The following is a 23,172-nucleotide window of genomic DNA, read 5'->3' as shown; positions in this document are numbered from 1 at the left end:
TTCGGTATACATGTTATTTTACTCAAAAAAATTCAAAAGCACCAGACATTTATTTTTTGTTGATGCCCTCTCACTTCATCGATTAATATATAACACCTTTATTTTATTTTTTCATTGTCTCAGTCAATAGTTATAATTCTACAGCAGTTGACATTGATGGAAATAACGAGAGGCAATATAATAGCTCAGAGCTTGCTTGGCTAGTTAAATGAGACTTCTTGGCTATTGGAAGCAGTAATGAAGAATTACTTTTAACATTCTTGGTTGTCCAAGGATGATGTGTCACTCTCCGCTATCCATATAAGTTTTTTAACTGCTGGCTGATGTGATGATGAATTTGGGAAAGAAAGAAAATTCAACTATCCTTGTGGGGAATCGAACCCACATTCTCTAACTTAACAGGCCAGTGCCCTAGACTAGTAGACTACAAAGGCAAAGTTGAGAGGATGCGAGTTTTATTTCCCGCAAAGGCAGTTGAATTTACCTTCTTTCCTAAATTTATCTTCCCATCAGCCAGCTATTAAAAAACTTCTTGTTTGTGGTGGGCATCTGGTAAATTCACTCAATCAACCACTCATCCTCCAGTGATTTTCGACAGGAAAATTCATCAGGTGAGTACTAATACTAGTACTAACTATAACTAGATAACTCAAAAACTAGCTATTTTCAAGTTAAAAAAAAAAAGAAGATAAATGTCAGATATATACGCTACTCTTAAGTGTTCAAAGTTTTCTGCAAATAGTATAAAATTGAGTTACCTATTCATAGTATTCACTCGGCAAATGAGTGGAAGGGAAAAAATTTAAATGTACAACCATTTACCACTATGTGTACCTTGGAGTGAGTGAAAAAGATAAAATATTCAGTAATGATATTAGGAACTTGCTCTCTCATTCCGTTACTCGCTTTCTCTGTCAGACACTCACACGCATCAAATGGATCGTCATCTGTTAATATTCCTTTAAATGAATTGTTTTACAGGTGAGATTTACTATCAATGAAACTGTCTAATGAATTTCCCATGCATCCTCGAGATGACAGTCTTGAAACAAAACAAAAGTCAAATCAAAATTCTTCTCATTTACTGCAGAGACTCTAAAAGTAACACCTCTGGAGATTAACAGCCATGGTTTTGGGTGAACCATTGGGAAGCAATTTTACTAAACCGAGACCAAAGTTTCACCTACTACATCTGCTATAAACCTTTAAAATGTATTACACTTTTGTTTGCTACAGAGGATGTTGTGCAAGTCACAATTTTCTCACTGAAACTGCAGACTCTAAAAGTAATGCCTCCAAAAATTAACTACCGCGGGTATGATTGGGAAAAACCAGATTGAAACCCAATAGCCATGAAATTCCACCAACCACATCTACCATCACAGCCTCTGATAACATTTCCGAGACCAGTTAATACCTTGTATATTGTCCTTAATGACTTTCAACACCATGAATAATTTTTAAATTTATAACCAATATCAAATGCGAGTATAATTTAAAATATCCTAAAATATATATATATTTCATACATAACACACACAAAAATGTAAGCGAGACATCACTGAGTAATATATATAAATTACTCTCTCAAATTTTTAAACATATTGGATATGGAGAGAAAGCACAACTGATGTGTTGTTTCCGAATATTTTAAAAATGTTAATATATAAGAATATTATTTTTCAAAACTCGAGTTTTATATAAAAGTACCGATAGAAATACGCAAAAATATCACACGTGCGGAGAACCTGTAACTCCTTCAAGTTCAGGGATTGAATTTTGTTTTACCAATTTTCATATCAAAACTTAAGAACAGTCCCAATGGATTTTATAACAATTAATCGATGATGACGATGAAGTGTTTCTCTTCTTCAAATTTAGACTTCAAAAATCTATTTCTGTGAAATAATAAGGAGCGATATTCAACTGTGACACAAAGAGTACTGATTTACGAGGTAACATATATAGTAATAATGATAAAAAAATCGTAAAAATTAAATATAAATTCTCTTGGAAATATAAAACATAATTTAGTGTTATAAAGAGCATTAGAGCCGATCAGCTTCTACTCTTCTCCGACAGTTCCACGTACGCTGCCTTCATTTATTTGCTGTAATGAAAAAGAAGAAAATATATATATAGTCGAATCTCAATAAGTCAAATGAGCAGTGGCCAACAACAAAAAAACTTTGAGTTATCATTAGTTTGACTTAATTCATCATTAACTTAATTAATCATTAGTTTGACGAAAATTCTGATTTCAGAGTGGGAAAAAGAAAGATGCATTAAACATGCATTTAACAGCGCTATTTACAAATATTTTATTAGTAAAACATGTCAAACCTATGGGGATGAAGAAATTTGAAAAGATGAGTTATTCTAATTTGATCATATTTAATTATTGAACGAAAATATTTAGAAATAAACTAGATGTACATAAACAATACTCGTATAAATAAAATAAATTATAAATAAAGCAGAATTAGATCATTTTGATCATTTTTGTCACACCATGGTCATTTTCTGCATATGAGGGCTAATTAGACCTGGACCTACAGTCTATTGAGTCTATTGCAGATTCCAAATAGCAGCCCTTTCTTATACTCAGGAGGTTGGTGCGCTAACCCCTCAATGTGGGACTCCCTGCAGTCTTTTTCTGCGGCCATATCGCCATTTTGCAGCATACTAAAGTCGATTAAAGTCATTCGGCTGATAAAAGTCACTTGTCCCATGGACCAGTGACATTTTTCGATACTGGTCCCGTGGAACACCACAATTTGTTTCTGGGTGGTCTGTTTGTTTAATCAATTTTTTGAACTCTGTAAAGTGTAAACAAGATTATTTTCCTTTCGAAAAATGCAGTGATTTTTGACTCTCTCTTTTCTGTCTTTCTTTCGTGAGAAAGTCATTAATTTCTTGTAAGCAAACAAATTAATATACTAAATGAATCTGCTAAATTCTGTTGCTAATTCAATGATCTCAAATGCTGAATTCTATTGCTAAATGCTGAATTCTATTGCTAAATGCTGAATTCTATTGCTAAATGTTGAACTATATTGCTAAATGTTGAACTATATTGCTAAATTCTGTAGCTAAATACAAATGCCACAACATACAAAATGACCAACAAGGTTGATGAAAAAAAGATGCCCATTAAAAAAATATGAATGTCGTGAATATAATACCTGAACTATATCAAAAATAAGCTAATAAGAGCAATAAAAAATCAATAATTATGGATAAAATATAAATATATACCGTCCATAAAAAATTATGGTTGTCTCATCTGCGTATGGATAGCTTCCCAATTTACCCTAATATGTTTATCATACTTCTTTTTGAACATGTCAATCATGTTAAAATTCACGAGCCCTGGAGTTAAATCACTTCATATACTCCCAATTCTATTAGAGGAAAAACTCCCCACGACACCAAAACATAAAATTGTCACTTACCACAATCTATACTGGTGTTTTTTAGAAGAAATTTCTCCTATTCCAGAAAACTTCGACTTAAAAGAAAGAAACTTTTGAGTTAAGGGGAAATTTTTAAAACTAAAGTATGGAGTTCTGGAGCTGAGTGAAAACTTCAATTTGAACAGATATTCGAGTTAATGGAGTTCGAGTTGTCGCGAATAGACTGTATAAATTACTTTGCCAAAAATTATGTTAGGTTGAAATTGCAAGAGTTGGTAGAATATCTGATGGGTATGGTCGAATATGTCCTGAAAACTGACGATTTCAGTTTCAATCAATTTGAGTTTGATGGGAAAACGACCAAAATTTATTGTCTCCACTATGAACAGTATTTTTTCTTATTCTTGGAAGTATCAGCTCATCTCCTCACAAGTACCATTTGTGAGGAGTTTCTAAGAAAACAAGTAACAGTGAGTAATAACCTCATCGTCACTTATCGTTCCTGGTGAATATACGCATTTCAAAAGAATTCTCACTTCTGCTTGAGCAGCTTGTTGGGAAGAAGTAATATTGGTTTCGTCACGTAGACATGAAGGTAAAGTTTTGAAAATCTGGTTTGAAAGAGTAATGCTCATTTTTGATTCAGTTAGCCTCATTATGACAGACACTATAGATCCTGTGAGAAAGCCTGGCCTGGGGTCCCATTAAGGATCCCAGTCCAGGGGCTCCTGCGGCTGGATGTTGGGGTCATGGCTCGCAACCTACGCACGGATAAAAAACCGAAATTGTCTTGACAAAAAACAGGATATCAACAACAGGTTGAAGTAAAGAAACGAAATAATGTGGATGACTCTCTCGCCAAATTGGAACTTCTACAGCCCGTGGATTATTATGAAATATTTAATTATACAGACCCGCAAGAAAAATAAAAAATAGCAACACAACGGTAAGTTGTTCATAATTTGTTTCACGTTATAATTGGTAGCATATCCGGCCCAGGAAAATCATAAAGCGTAAATTAGCTCAGAAATAAAATTGTAAAATTCTGACGAAAAAAAAGTAATAAGAAAAAATGAGGATTTCTTTTCTCACTATCTGCCATAAAATAATAAACAACTCGCACAAACTTTTGTAACGACCATGGCCCCACATCCTCTGCCGCAAGACCCCCCCCCCCCCAGGCTGTAATCTTTGGCGGGCCCTCAGATCAACCTTTCAACAGCCCTTCTGTATACTAAACTTTTAGCGTAAAAAAATAAAAAAATGACAAGAATTGTCGCAGGCAATGTCCGGGCTGGAGCCCTATCATCCAAACTCTTAAGGAGTGTGCCATGATAACGACAGAATACTTTATCAAATTTGTTTTTGGGAGATATATACCTCCTTCTATTTTAATTAGTGTTATCAACAGTTTTTATTTCAACAAAATTTGCAGAACAGTGAAAAAACATTTTCCAGGAAAATTCTTCATAACGAATTTACAATCTCACATTTGAGGAAAAAACGCATGTGTTCAGAACACGTAATGAAGGGGGCGGGTAAAATTACAACCAATAGAGATAAAGGATGCAGAGTGATATCAAAAATTGGTACAGAGGTTTATTTACATCAGGACCCAAGTTAGAGCGAACATAGTATAGAACAATTTACATGATTTCTCTCAGAAAGCCATGGGAAGCTAAAAAATATTTTGGCTAACGAATGTGATTCTAGAACAAATTATCTTAGCTGAGGTATCACTGTACAAGCTACTACTACTAAACCACACATGTATCTCATCCATATTCCTCTGCGGAACTTCTAGCGATTTGGTACATGTTGGAATGTGTGTGTCCGTGTTGTGAACCTAACATGAAGTTTGTTTCTGTGTGATGCCTGTTGCTCTCTGTGGCGAGACTTCTTAATGGGGAGACCGGCTTGCATTCACACCTCGAAGTTGGGAACCACAGAAAACCAATTTCAGCCAACTGACAAACATAGAAAAACTTACGACTTGTAATTCTGCCTTTGTCTTTTCTTCCATATCCCTAATGTCTTTCATAGTGAGGCCGTGCCACTGATCTATCCAACAAAACACTTCTCTGTGAAATTTTAGGAACAGGCGCCGCTCAGTCTAAGAGAAATAAAAAAATAATGTGACAATAGTTTTAAAATATTGAATTCTGATTTGGTTGAACTAGAAAAAAAAATTGGCAATGAAACGACTCAATAAATTGAGGACTGTAGCAATGAAGAGAAACTGAAAAAGCTTATTCATTCTATGATATATATACAGTGAAACCTTGCTACAACGATACTCAATATAACGATAAATTCCTCTACAATTATATTTTTTCAAATCTTGTTTGGAATTGCCCATAGTCTAATGTTAAATACCTTTCGATACTACGGTTTCCTCAACAACGATAAATCTCTCTATAACTACAGTGGCAAGATGAGGCCCCAAAGCAGAATGTGCCAAAATCTGCGACGTACATCGCAGAACAATTAGCTTTACTGCAGAACAGTTTGGAAGAAATTTAAGAAAAAGTGCAGGAAAAAAAAACACTATTACATGTATGGGGATTTTTACCACAGAACATTTCCAGTCAGCTGAGGGTTCGTCGCAGAACAGTGCTAAGCATTCTGCTTTGGGGAGATGAGGCACCTGAGAAACTGGGACGAATCTCAGAATTCCTAATAAAAAACCGGGACAAAACATTGAATCAATTAATAAAAACCAGGCCATTTTAGAAATGCTCTTTTGAGGGGAACATTACTGTATAAAATTGCAAACTTACAATGTATTACACAGGGTATATGCTGAGTTACATCACTTGATTTTTGTTTAAATCATTGATTTAAATCACAAAATTTTAATTCTGTTTTCTTTGCATAACTTCAATGATATTGACGTAATAGTAGCCTGGTATGGTATGCATATTACTGATGTGTGGTTAAGTTCATGATTAAAAAAGTATAGAAGACCTTTGGGGTAAGTATAAAGTTGAACTTAATCCCTAATACAGTGCAGAAAAAACTACACTATTTCTATATTTTGTGAATGGAAAAAATTGCAGAAAAATATAGGGAGTTGAACTTAATATTAAGTTTAACTGCACTAAGTATTTTGATCATTTGATCATTTTTGTCGCACCACAGTCATTTTCTGCACACGAGGGCTAATTAGACCGGGACCTACAATTCATTGCCGATTCCGAACGGCAGGCTTGTTTTTCATACTCATCGAGAGGTTGGTGCGCTAACACCTCGATGGGGGACTCCCTGCGGTAGCAATTTTTGCTGTGGTCAAGTTGCCTTTTTTTTTTTTGTTGTACCCGTGTCAGGAAAGTTTTCTGACAAGGACGAACTGGGTATCGAACTCGCGACACCTCTAAACATCCTTTGGTACTTTAGGCGAGCATCTTATCGACCGGGCTACCGCGCCCACTAAGTATTTTCAATGCGTCACAATGTGGTACCATGGTTCCCCTGATCAAAAAACAGAGGAATTATTTTTTTGTATAAAGCCTTGAATTCTATCTTTTGATTCAAAATAATAATAGATGTTGTATCAACATAAATATCATTTGATTTCAACTTTACTTTTCGTATTAAAATTTCTAGTTTGCTTATTTTTTACCAAAACTCATTAAATCTGTGAAAGAATAAAAAAGTGTAAATTATTAAGCAACATCATGCAAGTCGGAAACACATCCATTAATCGTGCAAGCAACAATCTTGTCAATAGAATTTGTTTTATTTAGTTGATGGTGAATGCCCCTTTGGTTGTGCATCGAGTGAATTGAGATGTCTACCATATGTATGTGATACTGAGTTTTTTGCCTCCACTCATTCACTTAAATGGGGGTGGGGGAAGCACATGAATAAAAACACTTTTCTTTACAAAGAAAATGTTGATCACGAAGTTAATTTGGGCTCAATGACCTTTCATGTTGCATAAACAGATTTTTGGTGTTTGTATTTTTTGTTTGAAGTTCATTTGTAGTTTATTTATTAATTCTTAATTAAATTTGAGTGATTTGGAGAAAAGAGCATTCGGTGATATGAAAATATGCATTTTTAATGATTAACAAGATTTGCTTTAATTAATGAGTCAGTTAAGCAGTCGGTTTATATATAATTGTAATAAAAAATCTGGTTTAAATCAAAAAATATGATTTTCCCCATACTCAGGCTATTACAAAAATATTATCACACTGCTTTTACACAAAGTGCCAAAATGAGTAAACATCAGTATAGGGCTGTGGATGTCAGACGTTCCATATATACGTGATTGAAGAGTGAATACACCGTGAAGGGGGAATTTTATTTATTACTATTGAATCCAAAGCGTCTTTTTGTTTGCACAAACAGAAATCCTTTCTTTTCACGATTACTTATAATTTTAAGGTATTTTATGAAGCTATGGCATTTGTGCAGTCTTTTTGTTAGATTTTTACTATTATTGAAAATGCTAGAGCGCCCTCTATTGACTCCACAGAGAACAAAAATAAGATAAAGTAATTAAATGTACGTACTGAAGACAGCTTAGACACTTTGAGCCCTTAAGTCTAGGTTTTTTATAAGTCTTAACTGTGTGGCAATATATTTGTCATAATTTTCAAATTTCTTATCTAAAAAACATAATATGAACATAATGGTTAATATACATTTACAGTTGCCGTGTGAATCATAATATTTGATTAACAGGAGAAAAGTTGATATTCTAGAATAACCGTCTCTATGGGATAAATTTCAGTTCCAGGAGGATCCGTTTAAGACTGGGGAGGGTATCTTTATTCATTACGCAATTAAGCAGGATGGACTGTATTTGACAATTATTGTTTCATTCTATCCTATTACGAAAAGAAAAACCGGGACAAATAGGCACCCCAAAAGTCTTTTTTTTGGGACAGTGAATTTAACAATGAAAAACAGGAACATCTCACCACCCTATCTATAACAATAGTTTTAAAAAGATTTTGAAATCAATACTCTCTACAATGATATTTTTTTTCATATTCCGCTCAAAAGTCACCTTGAACTTAAGTTTAACTTCGTCACTTGTTTTCATTTCTACCCATTTATCGTTTGTATGACCAAGCCTTCCTTTTCACAAAAAAGAAATCAATGGGGCCACAGGCTTCTGAAGGTTGAGAACAATTGAATTATAGGAGTTATTTCGGAGAATGTTCGGAAATTTGTTATATCAAAGTTCAATATATCCAGTTCAAGCTTTGGCTCGCAAGTACGGTCATCTAAATAATAAATAGCAATGGGGCAGATTTATCATATTTACCAATACTAAATAGTGATTATGCATAATAACTGGCAAATTTGATGAATTTAGCTTGATTTATCATGTTTATTAATTACTCTTGGATATTATGCATAATTTCTGGTAAAGGCAATAAATTTAGGGAAACTTATTGAACTTGAAAAAATGGTTGGCAATTATGCATAATAACCAGATTTATCACATTTACCGTTACATATATATAACAGGGTTCTCAGCAAAAAATATATAACTCAAAATCTCAACCTTCTAAATTTCAAGGATTTCCCCTTCAGAAAGCTTTTCCTTGACCTTTAGCATATATTTGCAAATTTCCCTGACTTCGCCAAATGTTTAACATTTCCCAGACCATTTTTTATTTCCCTGACTTTGGCCAAATACTTAACATTTCCTTGAATTTTCAGGTCACTGAGAACCCTGTATAATGAATGTCATGAAATAATCCTTCAGCAACACAAAATTAAGAAATGTCAAGTGTCTTACCCTCTGAATGAAAGATTCCACACGGGACTGTAGTCCCAGCCATTTGAATTCAACAGTAACTAATTTGTAAGCACACATCACAGGCTGGACGGTTTCCTACAGGAAAAAAAAATGAATGATTAAACTTTCATGCTGCACAGTAAATATAAAATCAACCTGATCAAAAAAAAAATTGTTTTCTCTTTGTATTAAACCATGAGTAGCTGACCCGTGGCATGGGTTCCCCTTTTGCTTTATTTTTCATCTTTAAAACATGAAGAAACATTGGGTAACGGGAGCTAGAGTTGCTAGTCGTCCTGTATATAAACAGAATTTTACAGAGAACTATATTTAAAAAAAAGGGGAAAAATGCAATTCTGTCAACTTTTAAAATCAGAGGTAAGGGGCTGTTCAAGTATTACGTAAGCAAATTTTTAGCCATTTTTGACCCCCCCCCCCCTTGTCAGCAAAATTTCGTCACCAGCTCTGCCCCTCTGAATCCTAACTCATATTTTCATAAAGGGTGGTTGATGACGTAAACATTATCCAAACCCCCCCCCCTCGTCATCAAAAGTCAGCGAATCAGAAACTCCCCCTCCCCATTGATGATGATGTAATACTTGAATGGCCCCTAAGCTGTTAACTCTCTTCTTAGTATTAAACTCTGGAGAGTAGCAAGCGCATCATATATGGTCTTAATAGTGGCACAGCTAGAGGCAGATTTTATGGCAGCATAGCTAGAGGCAAATTTTACGGCAGCACACCAGGCGCACTTCTGAAGGGCCCAGCAACTTTACCTTTACCCAGCCCCCCCCCCCCGCAACTTTTAACAATTTAGGGGCCCCAATATTTTCTTCTGCACCCTGGGGCTCAACCGACCTTAATCCATCTCTGAGTACAGCTTGGAAAAAAGTTATAAAAAATTAAATTTTAAATTGGTTTCCATCTCTCATAACACTTTCTTGACCTATCTGTTTTAGCTTCTTTGTTTTTGAAAACATAGGTTTGAGAGCTTGTGATGCTTATGACAAATTTTGTTTCAAAAAATATAGATTAACAAATTTTTTCCAACAAGGTATTGCCAAAATCACAAGAGATTGGTCAATTCAAAAACATAAATATTAGCTTACTTTCCAGTTTTTACAAAGTGGACCTCTTTCCGTTTTCTGGCTTTTAAATTTACTAGGATCCTCCTCTTCTTTGTAATCCTGAAGACGGGCGAAAAAACTCATTAAATATAGAATTTAAAAAATATTTAAAACATTTACACTACTTAATAATCAGGGATTTTAATACATCATTTTCATGAGCAATATCTCACATACTTTTGAATCAACTTGATCATTTGCAATGTCGATAAAGTCTATTTCTCTTATTTTCAGCTTTTCTGGTGAAAGCTCGTGTACCTTAAATAAAATGTTTCGATGAGTATGAATTACAGGATTTATACATTGTTATGACTCTATGGTTGAAAAACTATATCTGGTCTTCATATCATACTCACGTTTTCCTGCTCTCCTCGGTCTGGACAGTGCATTGTTTCAATGCTAATGAAGAAGGCATCTTTCATATAACCTGGATTCTAAAAGAAAATACAATGAAATGAATCAATCATCAAAAGAATTACAAAAAAAAAAAAAAAATGAAAATTCAGTCATCCCTGCAGTCTTTTTCACTTCAAAATATGGAAAACAGATGACAGCATCATCAGAACATGAAACATCTGATAACATAAATACATTAGGGCCACGCATACACTCAAAACACACATTCCGACATGCTCTGATTCATAAGAAATTCTGCGGGGAATGTCCACGAGGTGAATGCGCAGTCAAGTAATAGTGTAATATAAATATAGTACCTCGATAACTCAACAATGATTATTTTTATGGTTGGCAAATTACTAAATTTGATGGGGAGAAACCTCTTCAACACCACACAAGATTGCTAAATCCCACTTAAGTCAACTATGATTCGCAATGTGCTACCACAACTAAATTTTTTTAAATTTCCCATGGATCAGCCAGTTAATAAATCCTCACATTTCTCGTATGTATTTAAACAATTCTTTACTTCATTGTTTTTTGTCCTTTGTTGTTCGAAAATACTTCCTCATACATTAGGGGGTATGATCACTTTCTGGATTTTTTGGAGCCTGAAAACTCTACCCATGGACTACAAAAGTCACAGATAAGAAAATATGATATCTGAAATTTTTAAGCAAGAGATGGTTGAATAAGCTGAAAAGTCTTTTTTTTAGATCAAAATTTCTAAGTTAAGAAAAAATGAAATTTTCCTCAATTTCTGGTAATTGCTCTGCTCAATCGCAAATAAACAGATACAGGGCTCCCACTTAAAAAAATTAGAAAAATTATGATGGGGTAACGCCCCCTCCCCTTCCCTCCCTTAGACAACATAATCATAGCATAATTTTAAAAAATCCCTAAAAAAAATTTTATTTTTTTTTAACATTTTAATTGTTTTCCCCCCATAACAGCATCCCATAAGATTGACTCGAGCCAAAGCAAAATGACAGTTACAAGAACAATTTTTGGCGAAAATACTAGAAACCACAGATAATTCTTTTCCATCTCTCTTCACAATATAATCTTTTTTTTCTTTTTCTTTTTTTTTTTTGTCTCTTCCACAGTCCAGTCTGTTTACTCTCTTCGACAATCCACACAGCAGACATGTAAGTCTAAGAACGACGCTTTTTCAAAACCACTTTCACTTCCAGAAGCACAGTGCAAAATGTGTAAATCACAAGGTACGATGTAAATAAGTCAATGTGGACCAGATGGTTTTAATGCATTGTCCATCCCTTTTTCGAAAACGATTTGTTTACATTTTAGCGCTCAATGCTAATGTAATCGTTTTTGCCAAATGAAGCACTTTCATTTCTAGCTCTTTGCTGAACATTATAAATATTGTTCATGCCTCTGCATGACGTAAAAATACAGAAGACAATTAAATGTTATTGGGAAAGAAAGATCTGTTATCCTCAGAATCACAAAACCCAGAATAGGCCTGTATTCAACTGTTTTTTCATGCAAACTGTTGTTTCATCTACACACAAAATGTGCACTATAGTTTTGAATAATGAATGTTAGTTATTGTTTGATACCATGAAGCAGCAACTGGTTTTTAGAATGTTAGAGTTTTGTTAGGAATGTTCTTTTTTATACACAGGAACGTACAAAATTATTTTTTTTCAACCAGACAGAAGTTTTTAATGACTACTCTACTTGAACCCTCAAACTAAGCACATTAAAAATTAATAAACCAGTCAGCATACACCCCTCAAATAAATTTAAAAACCATACAATTTCTGCTTTGGCAGAATCATTAATTGCAACCTACTGTATTTGCATTATTTGGCATTATATCGATGATTCCTTCCTCAATTAAAATCAGTTTAACAAATTTTGTTGATAGGATTTGGTAGAAAACAGTATGAGAAAAACTAGAAAGCAGGACATTTTACCAAAAAGTAGGAACAGTAGGACGAGTGAGAGCCCTGCAGATATCTCGATACACTTATGCTTTTTTTCACAATAATTCGAAATCATTCTGAAACTTTTCATAGAAAATTACAGCTAATTTTATATTAATTTACAGATGATGGAATAGTGGTCCAACTATGTACAAATACACATATACACGTGCATGGCATAAATGATGTTTAAAAATTGGGAGGGAGAAATCAAATGAAATCTTGCTAACTTGACCTCCGTTTAAGTAGACATGCTCATTGATACTTTTGGGGTGTCGAATTATCAAGGTTCCACTGTATATTGTCCCACCCCCCCCCCTTGTGCGGAAACATGGAAATTCTGACTTCTTTTTATCAGCTGGTTGGATCCCTTATTTTGCTATCTAAGTTTTTCTACAGGAAATGTGAATGCGCATCCCATATTAGAACAGACTTTTTTACAAATATATTTGGAAAATAATCTCCATAGAGTAAACATGAGTAGAGTAAACATTCAAATGCCATTTCCCCAAGTTTTTTTCCTCCAAGAAATTTAAACATTCAGGTTTCTGGCATAAGGGGGACAATATATACTGTACGAAAAAAACAGTAACCTGGTATACTTACAGTTATCACTGAATTAAGCAGAGATGAAAAAACCGAAAAGGCAGCAAAGACCCAGAAAGAAAAGAAAAACATAATTTATAGGTAAAAAAAAAAAAAGACATAAAATCATTGCAAATACATTTAGAACAGTGGGTCCTTAACACGGGGGTGCGGCAAAGCATTTTGGGGGGTGCAAGGGGGGGGGGGAACATTACATGTTTATAGAGTTTACGTCATTTTCTCAGCCCATAATAATACATTGGGAAAGATTTTTCTGGTTGTTACAGCGATACAAACCTTTGGAAAGAAAAGTTAGCTGTCTGCTCTGGGAATCAAATTGGTATGAAAGAGGACGTGGGTCCGATTCCCGGAAAAGACAGCTAACTTTTCTTTTCAGAGGTTTGTATCAGGATAACAACCAGAAAAACTGTTTTTTTCCCTTTCACTTACAGAAATGCGTCATGAAGCAAAAATTACTTCACTTAACATTTAAATAATAAATGTTAAAATTTAATATCTATCATTTGCAATTACCAATAATTTTATTTTAAATTAAAAATATTAATTTTATTTATAACTGTGATGAATTTTTTAAAAATATTGCTATTCGGCCAAAACATTAGCTGAATATTCAGTACTCAGCCAAATCACTATTCGTCCCATCCCCTACTCTACTGAACATGGGAATATTCACAAGAAATCTAACTACTCCCCGAATCATCTGGAGCAGAAAACCAAACCTTTTTTTTTTTCTGGTAGAAATGAACCAAGAACTCACCATAAGACTCATTAGATCTAAATGAGATCAGAAGCATGCAACAAGACAAACAAAAGACAATGAGAAAGAATGACAGACACATCGTTTGTGATAGTATAAATGTAACTCGCCATTGATCAGCAACACTCACTCACCCGTTCGACAATAAGGATATGCATTCCATGCTTCTTCATGGACCTCCAGAGATCCCTTCGGGGCTAAGTATCTGATATATGCTGGTACTCGGCTGTAATAAAAATAATAAACATATCAATGTTTCTCAAAAGCATTTTGAGGTTTTACACTGGAAAGAAAATCTACGTGTTTGAAGAGTTACAATCTCCGAGTCCGATAATAATCTGTTCAGAGATTGTGTCATAAAAACATTCTAAAATAAAAAGTGAAATAAAATTGAATACTCATTAAGGGTCATTCAAGTATTACATCAGTATTGATATGGAAGAGCTGGGGTTTGCATTTGCTGACTTTTGACAATGGGGGGTTTGAATGATGCTTTTACGTCATCAACCACCCTTTATAAAAACATGAGATCTTAATGGCCTCTTACTTAATGTACCAAAAAAAAGGAAAACCTTTCCCTAGTTTGTGTGCACCTGAAGTAACATTCTTCCTATTGATAAGTTGTCCTCTATAGAGCTACTTCAGTGATCTCTAAATGTCCCGCGAACCTTCAAGTCATCTAGAAATTTGTCCAGGCCACTGAAGTACTGTAGAATGTGTTTGCGTGTCACTCAAGTGATCCATAATTATGCCGTGTTCTACAAGTAATCTTAGACTGTTCTGCACATCATCTAAGAAATTTGGGAAAATGCCCACGGAAAACTTGAATGATATGGAACTGTAGTGGGGGCTGCTCAAGTGCTCTAGAACTGTGCCATGTGTCATTCAAGGGGGTCTCTAAATGTGTGTCACAGGCCGTTTAAGTGTTCTGGAACTGTGACGCAGGTCACTCAAGTGTTCTGGAACTGTGACGCAGGTCACTCAAGTGATCTGTGAATGTGCCACAGGTCGTTTAAATGCTCTGGAATTGAGTTTTACGATTCCCTTAAGCTATTTGTAAATGTGCAGCTTAGTTAATTTTTTTCAAAATCAGGTTTGAGGTGGCGGGCCACATTTGGTCCACAAGTTTAGCATGTAAGGCTTAGAGGGTGGGTCGCAATGAATTTCTTAAAAAGAAATTTTGAGTTCTTTGCCTTCAAATATCATTGAAATTAACAGAAATTGATTATAACAACATATAAAGGTATTTTCTTCCGAAATTTATATATTTGAAAAATATTATTGCATATTATTTGCATTAAAAAATTAAATTTTTGATTGTCTGGGGCTGCATATGTCACTGATCCTAATATGTTAGGAGGTAAAGAGCAGAGTTGACAAAATTTTACTGACATGGCGGGGGGGGGGGGGGAAGAGTCAAAAATGACTAGAAATCTGCTGATGTAATACTTAAACAGCCCCTTACAGCTAGCCCACTTTTACCCATGCTAAACAAAGTATGGTGGAACCAACAGAATATCAAGAGACTGAAATAACTTTCTATTGTAGATACATTTCAGTTTCATAAAGATACATATCATTAACACTCATCATGAATGAGGATGGGCTGTTTTTCGATTCCGTTCAAGGCATGTTTCCATCTCACAGTGTTGTCTTGTACAGGTTTCACTGTACTAGAGGCACAGACGTGAAGAAAAAATTAAGGGGGGACTGAAAATTGCCAGTTCTGTATGTATGGTACTCAAGCCCTTATAAATGAGCAATAGCCCTGCCCTTATAAAAATTAACCAGCACAAAAATCACAATTAGTCCTTATGAAAAGGGTAGGGCTGAACAAATCCTAGGTGCCAGGCCATGACAAAAAAATTGGAATTGGCACATATTTGCTGTGTATGATAACTAACCCTTCAAGCTGGTTCAGAAATTTAGTCGAAGGGAATGATTATGACGACTCAATCTTCTAAGAGACCAAAGCTAACCACAGGTATTCAGAAAGCATGGTGGCGCAGCAGGACAGAACCTCAACTGAAAGAGTGGACAGAGACAAAAAGCAATCTGCAAATGTGGGCCTGTGACATACCACGTATTGAGATCCAAGGAGTTAATTGTAGTCGAAAAACAGCACATGCAAAGGAGTCTCCCCCCCCCACCCTTCCCAAGTCCTGGACAAGTAAACAATTGCTTAGAGGTTATGAAATTTTATTGGGACCTAATTTTTTTTCGATTTGTCAATCCATGCACAAGCGGGAGTAGTTTGTTGCAATGTATATTCATTAATTATTAGGGGGGGGGGGGGGGGTAACACAACTTCAGTCCCAGGTTTCAATGCCTATACGTACATATTTTAATGGTGTGAAACAGTAGTTCTTGTGTGTGCATGGGGGTGACCAAGAGAGTGTGTAAACGAGAAGTTACCTACAGAGTGTGAAAGCATGCGGAGTGACCAAAATATGTGAAAGCATGTGAGCAACCAAAAGAGTGACTCAGAGACAGAAGCATACTTGGGGAGGGGGCTAAGCAGTCTAAAGCCCAGGGTGGCAAATTTGAGGAATGAGTGGGTCAGGAGAATTAGACTAGAATGGGTAATGAGTGGCATAATTCGTTTAGCCTTTAACAGGCACCAAAACCACAAATCTACCTCTAATAAAGGACCTACATTTGAACGGGGGAAAAAAAATATAAAGTCCTTGTTAAAAATTTAACCAGTATCCTTAACCATGAGCCTTTAGTAGAATCATGTTTTGAAATATGTTGTCATTCTTATTCTTTGTTTCTTGATATGTTCGATGTAAAAAAGGAGTTGATGTACTAAAATCCATTGGCATGGCAGGTTTGTTTCTTTGTTTTTTTTTTTAAATAGGTTATATCATCCTTCAAAGTGGAATTTGATTAACCACAAGAAGAGACCATAGAACCCAAAGAAGAAACCACGGCCCTAGTGAGCCTTCTCAGGGCCCCTGAGGCAGACATCTTAAAAAGGAAAAATTATGGGAAATAAGTGTGCATTTTTTGTGAGGCCCTCATTCAACTGAGCAATGCTCCAGTCTAGTTACAGCCCTGGAAGAGACTCTACAGCATTTTTTAAATCGATTAAACCGTAATTCATGGCAAAAAAAAATTCAATGTCTTTCCAGTGAAAAATATTCAGGCAAGTGTTTCTTTAGTGTTATACGATAATCGTCATACCGCACACAGGACAACTAGATTTAAGCACATGAAATTTTTAAAAAAAATTTGATTGAACGCAGATGTTCACTTAGAAAATGCATGCATTACCTTGCTAAATGATATATTTTATATGTGTATTGACCACTCGTGAACTTTCCGTTCAATAGCGCATGATTCTCAAACGGTTCGTTCTTCAGGACTTCGACTCCTTCCCCTCCACCAGTTTCATTCTTGCTGGCTTGAGCGACAGAGTACAGCTGCCCTACTTGGTACTAGAAAAGAAAAACAAAGACTATCGTTAAATGGTTTCCATCATAGAATTTAAAAAAATTACCAAATATGTGATACCGGCATGTGTAACATGTGTGATGTAAACTAAGTGTAGAAATGTATATAGAGCCTAATGTATTTTTTCATCATTTGAATATAAACTTAGTTCAGCGAGCACTTTGAGTCAAACAGACAAAAATCTGATAAATGGCAGGATTTAGAGTTGAATTTAAAACAATTTTAGTCTTTATTTCCTGCATACTCCATGAATTCAAGCTGTTACTCTTTTGCAGACACTCCCGGGACAAAAAAAATTTGACTCTGAAAGGGGGGGGGGGGTGACCGCATCAGAAGAGGAGGTTCCTGTCGAAACTGTAAAATCCAACATTAACAACATTTGAAATGGTTCTTTGTTTGCAAATGAATGAAATTCCAACAATATAATATCACAAAGGTTCAAAATTAAAATTACAATACAATTATGCGAAGTTTATATACGGCACTGAATTCACATCTTTTGGGGAAAAACTTATCAATCGATGTTCAATTGGTTCTGCTGAGTATTCCAACCCCCTTCTAACATTGGCCACGTGTCCCGCGGGAAAGCAATTGGCCACCCCTGGTATATATCATTGGCTGAATATCCCTAGATATATCATTGGCTGAATATCCCTAGATATATAATTTTTGTAATTTTTTTTGCATACATCATCATTTGCATCAGCAGATTATTTCTCAAATACAATTCCATAACCCACACAAAAACGATCCAACCAATTGCAGCTTTAAAATAATAGACGAGTCCCAGTTCTTCTGCAGCTCCTCAAGCTTCTTCTTGTAGAATCTGGTCGAAAACAGGTAAATTCTTGCTTTTCTTTGTTGAAACAAACCAACTATACTGCCGTCTATGGCAAATTCCTCTGTCTTCAAAAATTAATTTTTCCTAGCTTGCTTTCTACTTCTTATCATTAACTGCCGTATCAGACTCTTCGCTGATGATTGTGTCATCTACAAAACAATGTCCAATCTTTCCGACCAAGAATCTCTTCAACACAACCTTAACATTATTTCTGAATGGTGCTCAACTTGGAATTATCCCCTCAACCTTTCAAAAACTGTTTTCATGAAAGTTACCCGTAAAAGAATTCCCAACGATTTCCCTTACTCGATAAACAATTCTTTGATCACTGAGGTTTCCTATTATAAATACTTGGGTATAATAATCTCTTCCGATCTCCACTGGAATCTTCACGTTGATTATGCATTTAATAAATGTCTCCAAAAACTCTTTTTCCTTTGTCGTAATCTGAAAAACTACACCAGTCATGCCCGTCTTTTGTGGTATCAGACATATATTCTCCCTATTCTCTCTTATGCCTGTGAGGTCTGGGGTTCCCCACACTCAAACCAACATAGACAAATTAGAATATATCCAAAATAAGTCCACTCGCTTCATTTTGAACTGTTGGACTTCATCTGTCTCCATATTGGAACTGAAGCGCCAACTCAATATCCAACCGCTCTCCTCTCTTAGACTTATTTCTCGCTTAACTTTTCTTTTTAAAATCCTCCAGGGTTTTTTTTAATATCGATACTTCCAATATTCTAATCAAACCCTCACATTTCTCTGTTAGACTCAATCACTCCCAAAAATTACAGCCCATCTTTGCCTCTTCAGATTGTCACAAATTTAGTTTCTTCCCAAGAACTATTATCGACTGGAACAACCTACTATCAAATATTGTAGATCGTACAACGATTTCTGAATTATGTACCATCAACCGTCATTTTCACCATACATAATTTTCGCATCCTCTTGTATAGGCCTCAGCCAAACAATATTGAATAAATAAATAAATTTTTCAGTTATTTGCCTTACCAATATTCCTTCTGCTTCAAAATGGAAAATATCTGTGTCCTCCCGACATTGTATTGTCATTTGCAGGAGAATGAACTCCCATTTATGTTTCTCACTGTAGGCCTATTCAATGACCTCGATTTTTTCTCTTCAGAATCTCTTCTCTTAGTGATAGAAAGTGAGGATTTACTAGTAAAAGCCATATTAAGCAGTGTGAAACCATGTCAAATATATGAGCCACAACCAGAAAAATTACATCAGGGTTGCCAAACCTTAACAAACTTCCAGACAAAATTTCATTGAATAGCCAAAAAGTGGATCAAATATTAGAACTTGTGCTGTCATCTAGTGAGCATAATTCGAACCGAAATTACAACTATTGGTGTATGTACAGGGGTTTTAGTCCAATGGAACAAACAACAAAAATGGTGTCCATGACCGTTAAATTTGAAATACATTATTTAAATAAGCTTTTTGCCGGGACATTCTTATTTGGTCCGCCATAAAGCAAGGGTGACCACAATTAAGGAGGGGTGTTTACTGCAATAAAACATACATAATTTCAAATGCACATAAAAGACGCAGTTCATCAAACATACCTCTTCGACCGTTACAGGAAGCACAACACGACTGAAAATATAGAAAATATAAAATATAAGAAACGTGCAAGTATGTAAGAAACTAAAATTCAATGTATAATTATTTTTTTCAAAATACAATCGGTAATATAAAATCAAATTCAATGACATCAATATTTTAAGGATATATCAACTTTGGATACATCCAATTTACCATCAGCATCAATATATTGCCACCTAGTACAGTAAAACCTTGATATTATGCAACATAACTGGCATGACTTACATTGGTAAATCAAAACTTGAAACCTTTTTTGTTGTTGCGATTATTGAATACAACTAGACTTGACAAGCCTTGGGTTGCCCTGGTGATTAAGAAACTTAAAATTTGTGCTTGCAATTTTTTATAATGGAATCTCTATAATGGACACCTCCTGTTAATGGACACCTCCTGTTAATGGACAGTTTTTGAAGTCTTTGAAACAAGGCCTCAATGTATTTCACTATATTTGCACCTCAGAACCAAACTATTTCATGTCCATTTTAGCGATTTTACAGTATGAAGAGGAAACAATATCTCTTCATACTGTAAAATCATTCTAATAGACATACAATAGTGTGGTTCTGAGGCGCAGATTTTAACTAAACTATAATACTATGGCCCTAAATTACCGAATTAGAACTACAAGAATTCAGTAATATCTCAAAATCAACAAAAAATGGAAATAGGGTCGTATGGTTCTGAGGTATAGATATATTAACCAACACCAGGGCAGTAACTAGGCAGGTGGATGTTGAACCTTCCCTGATGAACTCCCCTTTAGCGTACTAAATTTTGTGTCCCATGGTATCTGTTATCGGAAAGTTCCATCTATGTTATTTGGCCCAAACGCTCCGGGTAACCAGCTTATATCTCTCCATGGGGACAGAGCGGGCCCATGGTCAGTTTATTGTTGTTGTATATGTTATTGCTATGTTGGAGTTCAAAGATGATGCAAAGTTTTCCTATTTCATAATGCACAGTGTGTTTTCCAACATGAGAATGGACATGCCCTCCAACAAGGGTGGGGCTGACAGGGCTCCAGCTCTTAGACCTGGGAAAATTATCATGATTTTCTTTTGTTTTTCATGCTATTAATTCACTATAGAAGGGCCTGTGAGAAGTCTGGCTTAGGGGGGGGGGGCTGCCAAAGATCCCAGGCTAGGAGCCCTTTTCCAGAATGTGGGGGCCCACAGAACGGGGTCATTAAGTACAATCTATGCAAGTTTTTCTGCCTCCCCCTTCTGTTCATTTTCTTGACCGCCACATTGCTCAAATTCACCACTCTCTCCAAACTTGCTGCACTGGGCTACCAGCTAAGCCCTCCCATCCTCCCTGTCAATGAGCCTCTACTCCTAGGCTTTCTTTCTTTCATACTGAGCGCAACTCCAGCCTATCAGCATGGGAGTGTGATAGTACCTCATACTGCCGATGGAGTTGCACCAGAAGTTTGAGTATGTTATGTACCCAAAAATTGGAGTGTATATAGTGTGAATTTTTAGTGCTGCTATATATATTTGAAATTGTGAGTGAAATGTAATGATTGAATATTTGTGCTGTTGTAGGCTTGTTGTTCTCTGTGGCGAGACTTTTTAACAAAAAGATCGGCTCGAAGTTGAGAACCACGGAAAATCAACTTCAGTCAACCACCATTGTGGCGGAGGTGGGGTTCGAACCCAGGTCGTCACTATGAACTGCTCCTGGGCTGGACCCCTAGATTAGATTTTTCACCAACCCTGTTGTTTCAACTTTTTCTGGGAGGAACAAAGAACATACACTCAATGTATATATATACCATTTCTAGTGTATTTTTGAAAGCCGGGGGAAACTGCCCCCCCCCCAACTTACTAAATGACAGGCCTGCACCAGTCCCCTCTATAATTAATTTATAGCACACACAAAAAAATCTCCCCTGCGTGCCACGCATTCCTGCACAGGCAAATGGAAGAGCACTTGCCCCGGGATCCATGATTTTCGGGGCTCAGAATTTAAACAATCCACAGACAAACCAACTATTTTTGACAACAGTCACAGGGGCACGCCCCCTCCTCAAGAGCAAGGCTCTAGCCCTGGGGATCCAGATTACCATTTATTTTTTTTTCACACTGTAAATTAACTGCAGAGGGGCTCATCAAAGATCGCAGCCCAGGGACCAGGTGGGGGCCCTTTTCTAATTATTGCTCTGCCCAGGGCCCTGATAACATCATCGTATCAAATACAAAAAAATTTTAATATTTGTGAAATTAATTTATATTCCCGATGGCAAAATCTCAATTTTCCCAAAGAGTAATCACAGATACCCTAATTTATTATCCCTGTCCATCCCACGAACTAGTTTCCCACACCCTTCATACAATAGCCATGTTCATCATCCCTTAAAAAAACCTATGACTCATACAATTCATGCTCATAAAAGAAATTTAATTAATGAAAATAAAACGATCTAATAATAAAATTTATAAATATTGTATACTCACTATTCTTTGATTAACATTTGGGGTGGGTTATGAACACTTTGTTAGGAACAATATAATGTACTTTTTCACGATTAACGGGACCCAAAGTCCAAGGTGTTTACCTCCTCGACCAAGCACACTCGGACACTAATTTCCCTAATCGCACAAACACTGAGACACGCACGAAACGTTTTCGCCTCTAAACAAATAAAAATAATAATTTCTTTTTGTTGCAATTAAGAGATAACTAGTGCCCGTCTTGCGAGATAACCTTCCTCAGGCTCAGCCCCGCTGAATCTATCTCTTCTGCTTTTCCGGACCCGCTCGCGCTCAGGGACCGACAGATGTCGAAACCGGTGACGGTTATGAAAAATAAAAAATTAAAATCGACTATTACCTTATAAAACACCGAACAGTGGGGGAAAAGAAATATTTTATTTAAAAAAATAATAATAATTTCAACAACTTATTTTTTCCTTCAGAAAAAATTGCATGTGTGATATGGTGACGAATAAAAAATGAGATTCAGTTCAAAATATGAGTTGCATCAAATAATACACGTGCTGTGATTGGTCATGCTGCAATCTCCATGCCATCGAATTAAAAATTCCCTAATTTTACGATTTTTCCCATTGAAACAGATTTTGTAGGGACGAAATTCATAGAGAAAGGTTTTGTTTTGACGAGGAATAATTGTTGTTTTCAGTGGGGGCGAAACAAAACGGGAGTGTAAGCGGGGCGGCTCGAGGGAAAATTCTTTCGGATGGCAAAGCTTTTTTTCCCCTTTGCA

At 35.7% G+C, this 23,172-nt stretch overlaps 1 protein-coding gene across 1 annotated transcript; it reads right to left on the bottom strand.

The window, feature by feature from the left end:
- Positions 1–101: 101 nt before the first annotated feature.
- LOC149067112 (phosphatidylinositol transfer protein alpha isoform-like) lies at positions 102–22,721 on the bottom strand. The gene is made up of 11 exons (XM_089252859.1): positions 22,404–22,721; positions 19,908–19,938; positions 17,289–17,452; positions 14,147–14,238; positions 13,256–13,263; positions 10,661–10,738; positions 10,482–10,562; positions 10,287–10,364; positions 9,178–9,273; positions 5,407–5,529; positions 102–2,110 (listed from the first exon to the last, which is right to left on the bottom strand). The coding sequence occupies exons 1-11, from the start codon at positions 22,418–22,420 to the stop codon at positions 2,066–2,068; spliced, it is 813 nt and encodes a 270-aa protein (XP_089108985.1). The 5' UTR covers positions 22,421–22,721; the 3' UTR covers positions 102–2,065.
- Between the last annotated feature and the right edge of the window lie 451 nt (positions 22,722–23,172).

The sequence above is a fragment of the Pholcus phalangioides genome, unplaced genomic scaffold (assembly GCF_987345545.1).
Source record: "Pholcus phalangioides strain wild (caught in Gottingen) unplaced genomic scaffold, Ppha-v1.0 ptg000031l_1, whole genome shotgun sequence".
Classification (NCBI taxonomy): Eukaryota; Metazoa; Arthropoda; class Arachnida; order Araneae; family Pholcidae; genus Pholcus; species Pholcus phalangioides.
Note: the sequence above shows the minus strand (reverse complement) of the source record. Positions and strands in the feature narration are given on the sequence as shown.

What these genes read in the sequence shown, in the direction of transcription:
- LOC149067112 (XM_089252859.1), bottom strand. An exon ending in AAAATATATCATTTAGCAAG is followed by an intron (nt 14,239 to 17,288) that starts GTAATGCATGCA and finishes TTTTTATTACAG; the next exon opens with CCGAGTACCAGCATATATCA. An exon ending in ATGATCAAGTTGATTCAAAA is followed by an intron (nt 10,365 to 10,481) that starts GTATGTGAGATA and finishes GCCCGTCTTCAG; the next exon opens with GATTACAAAGAAGAGGAGGA.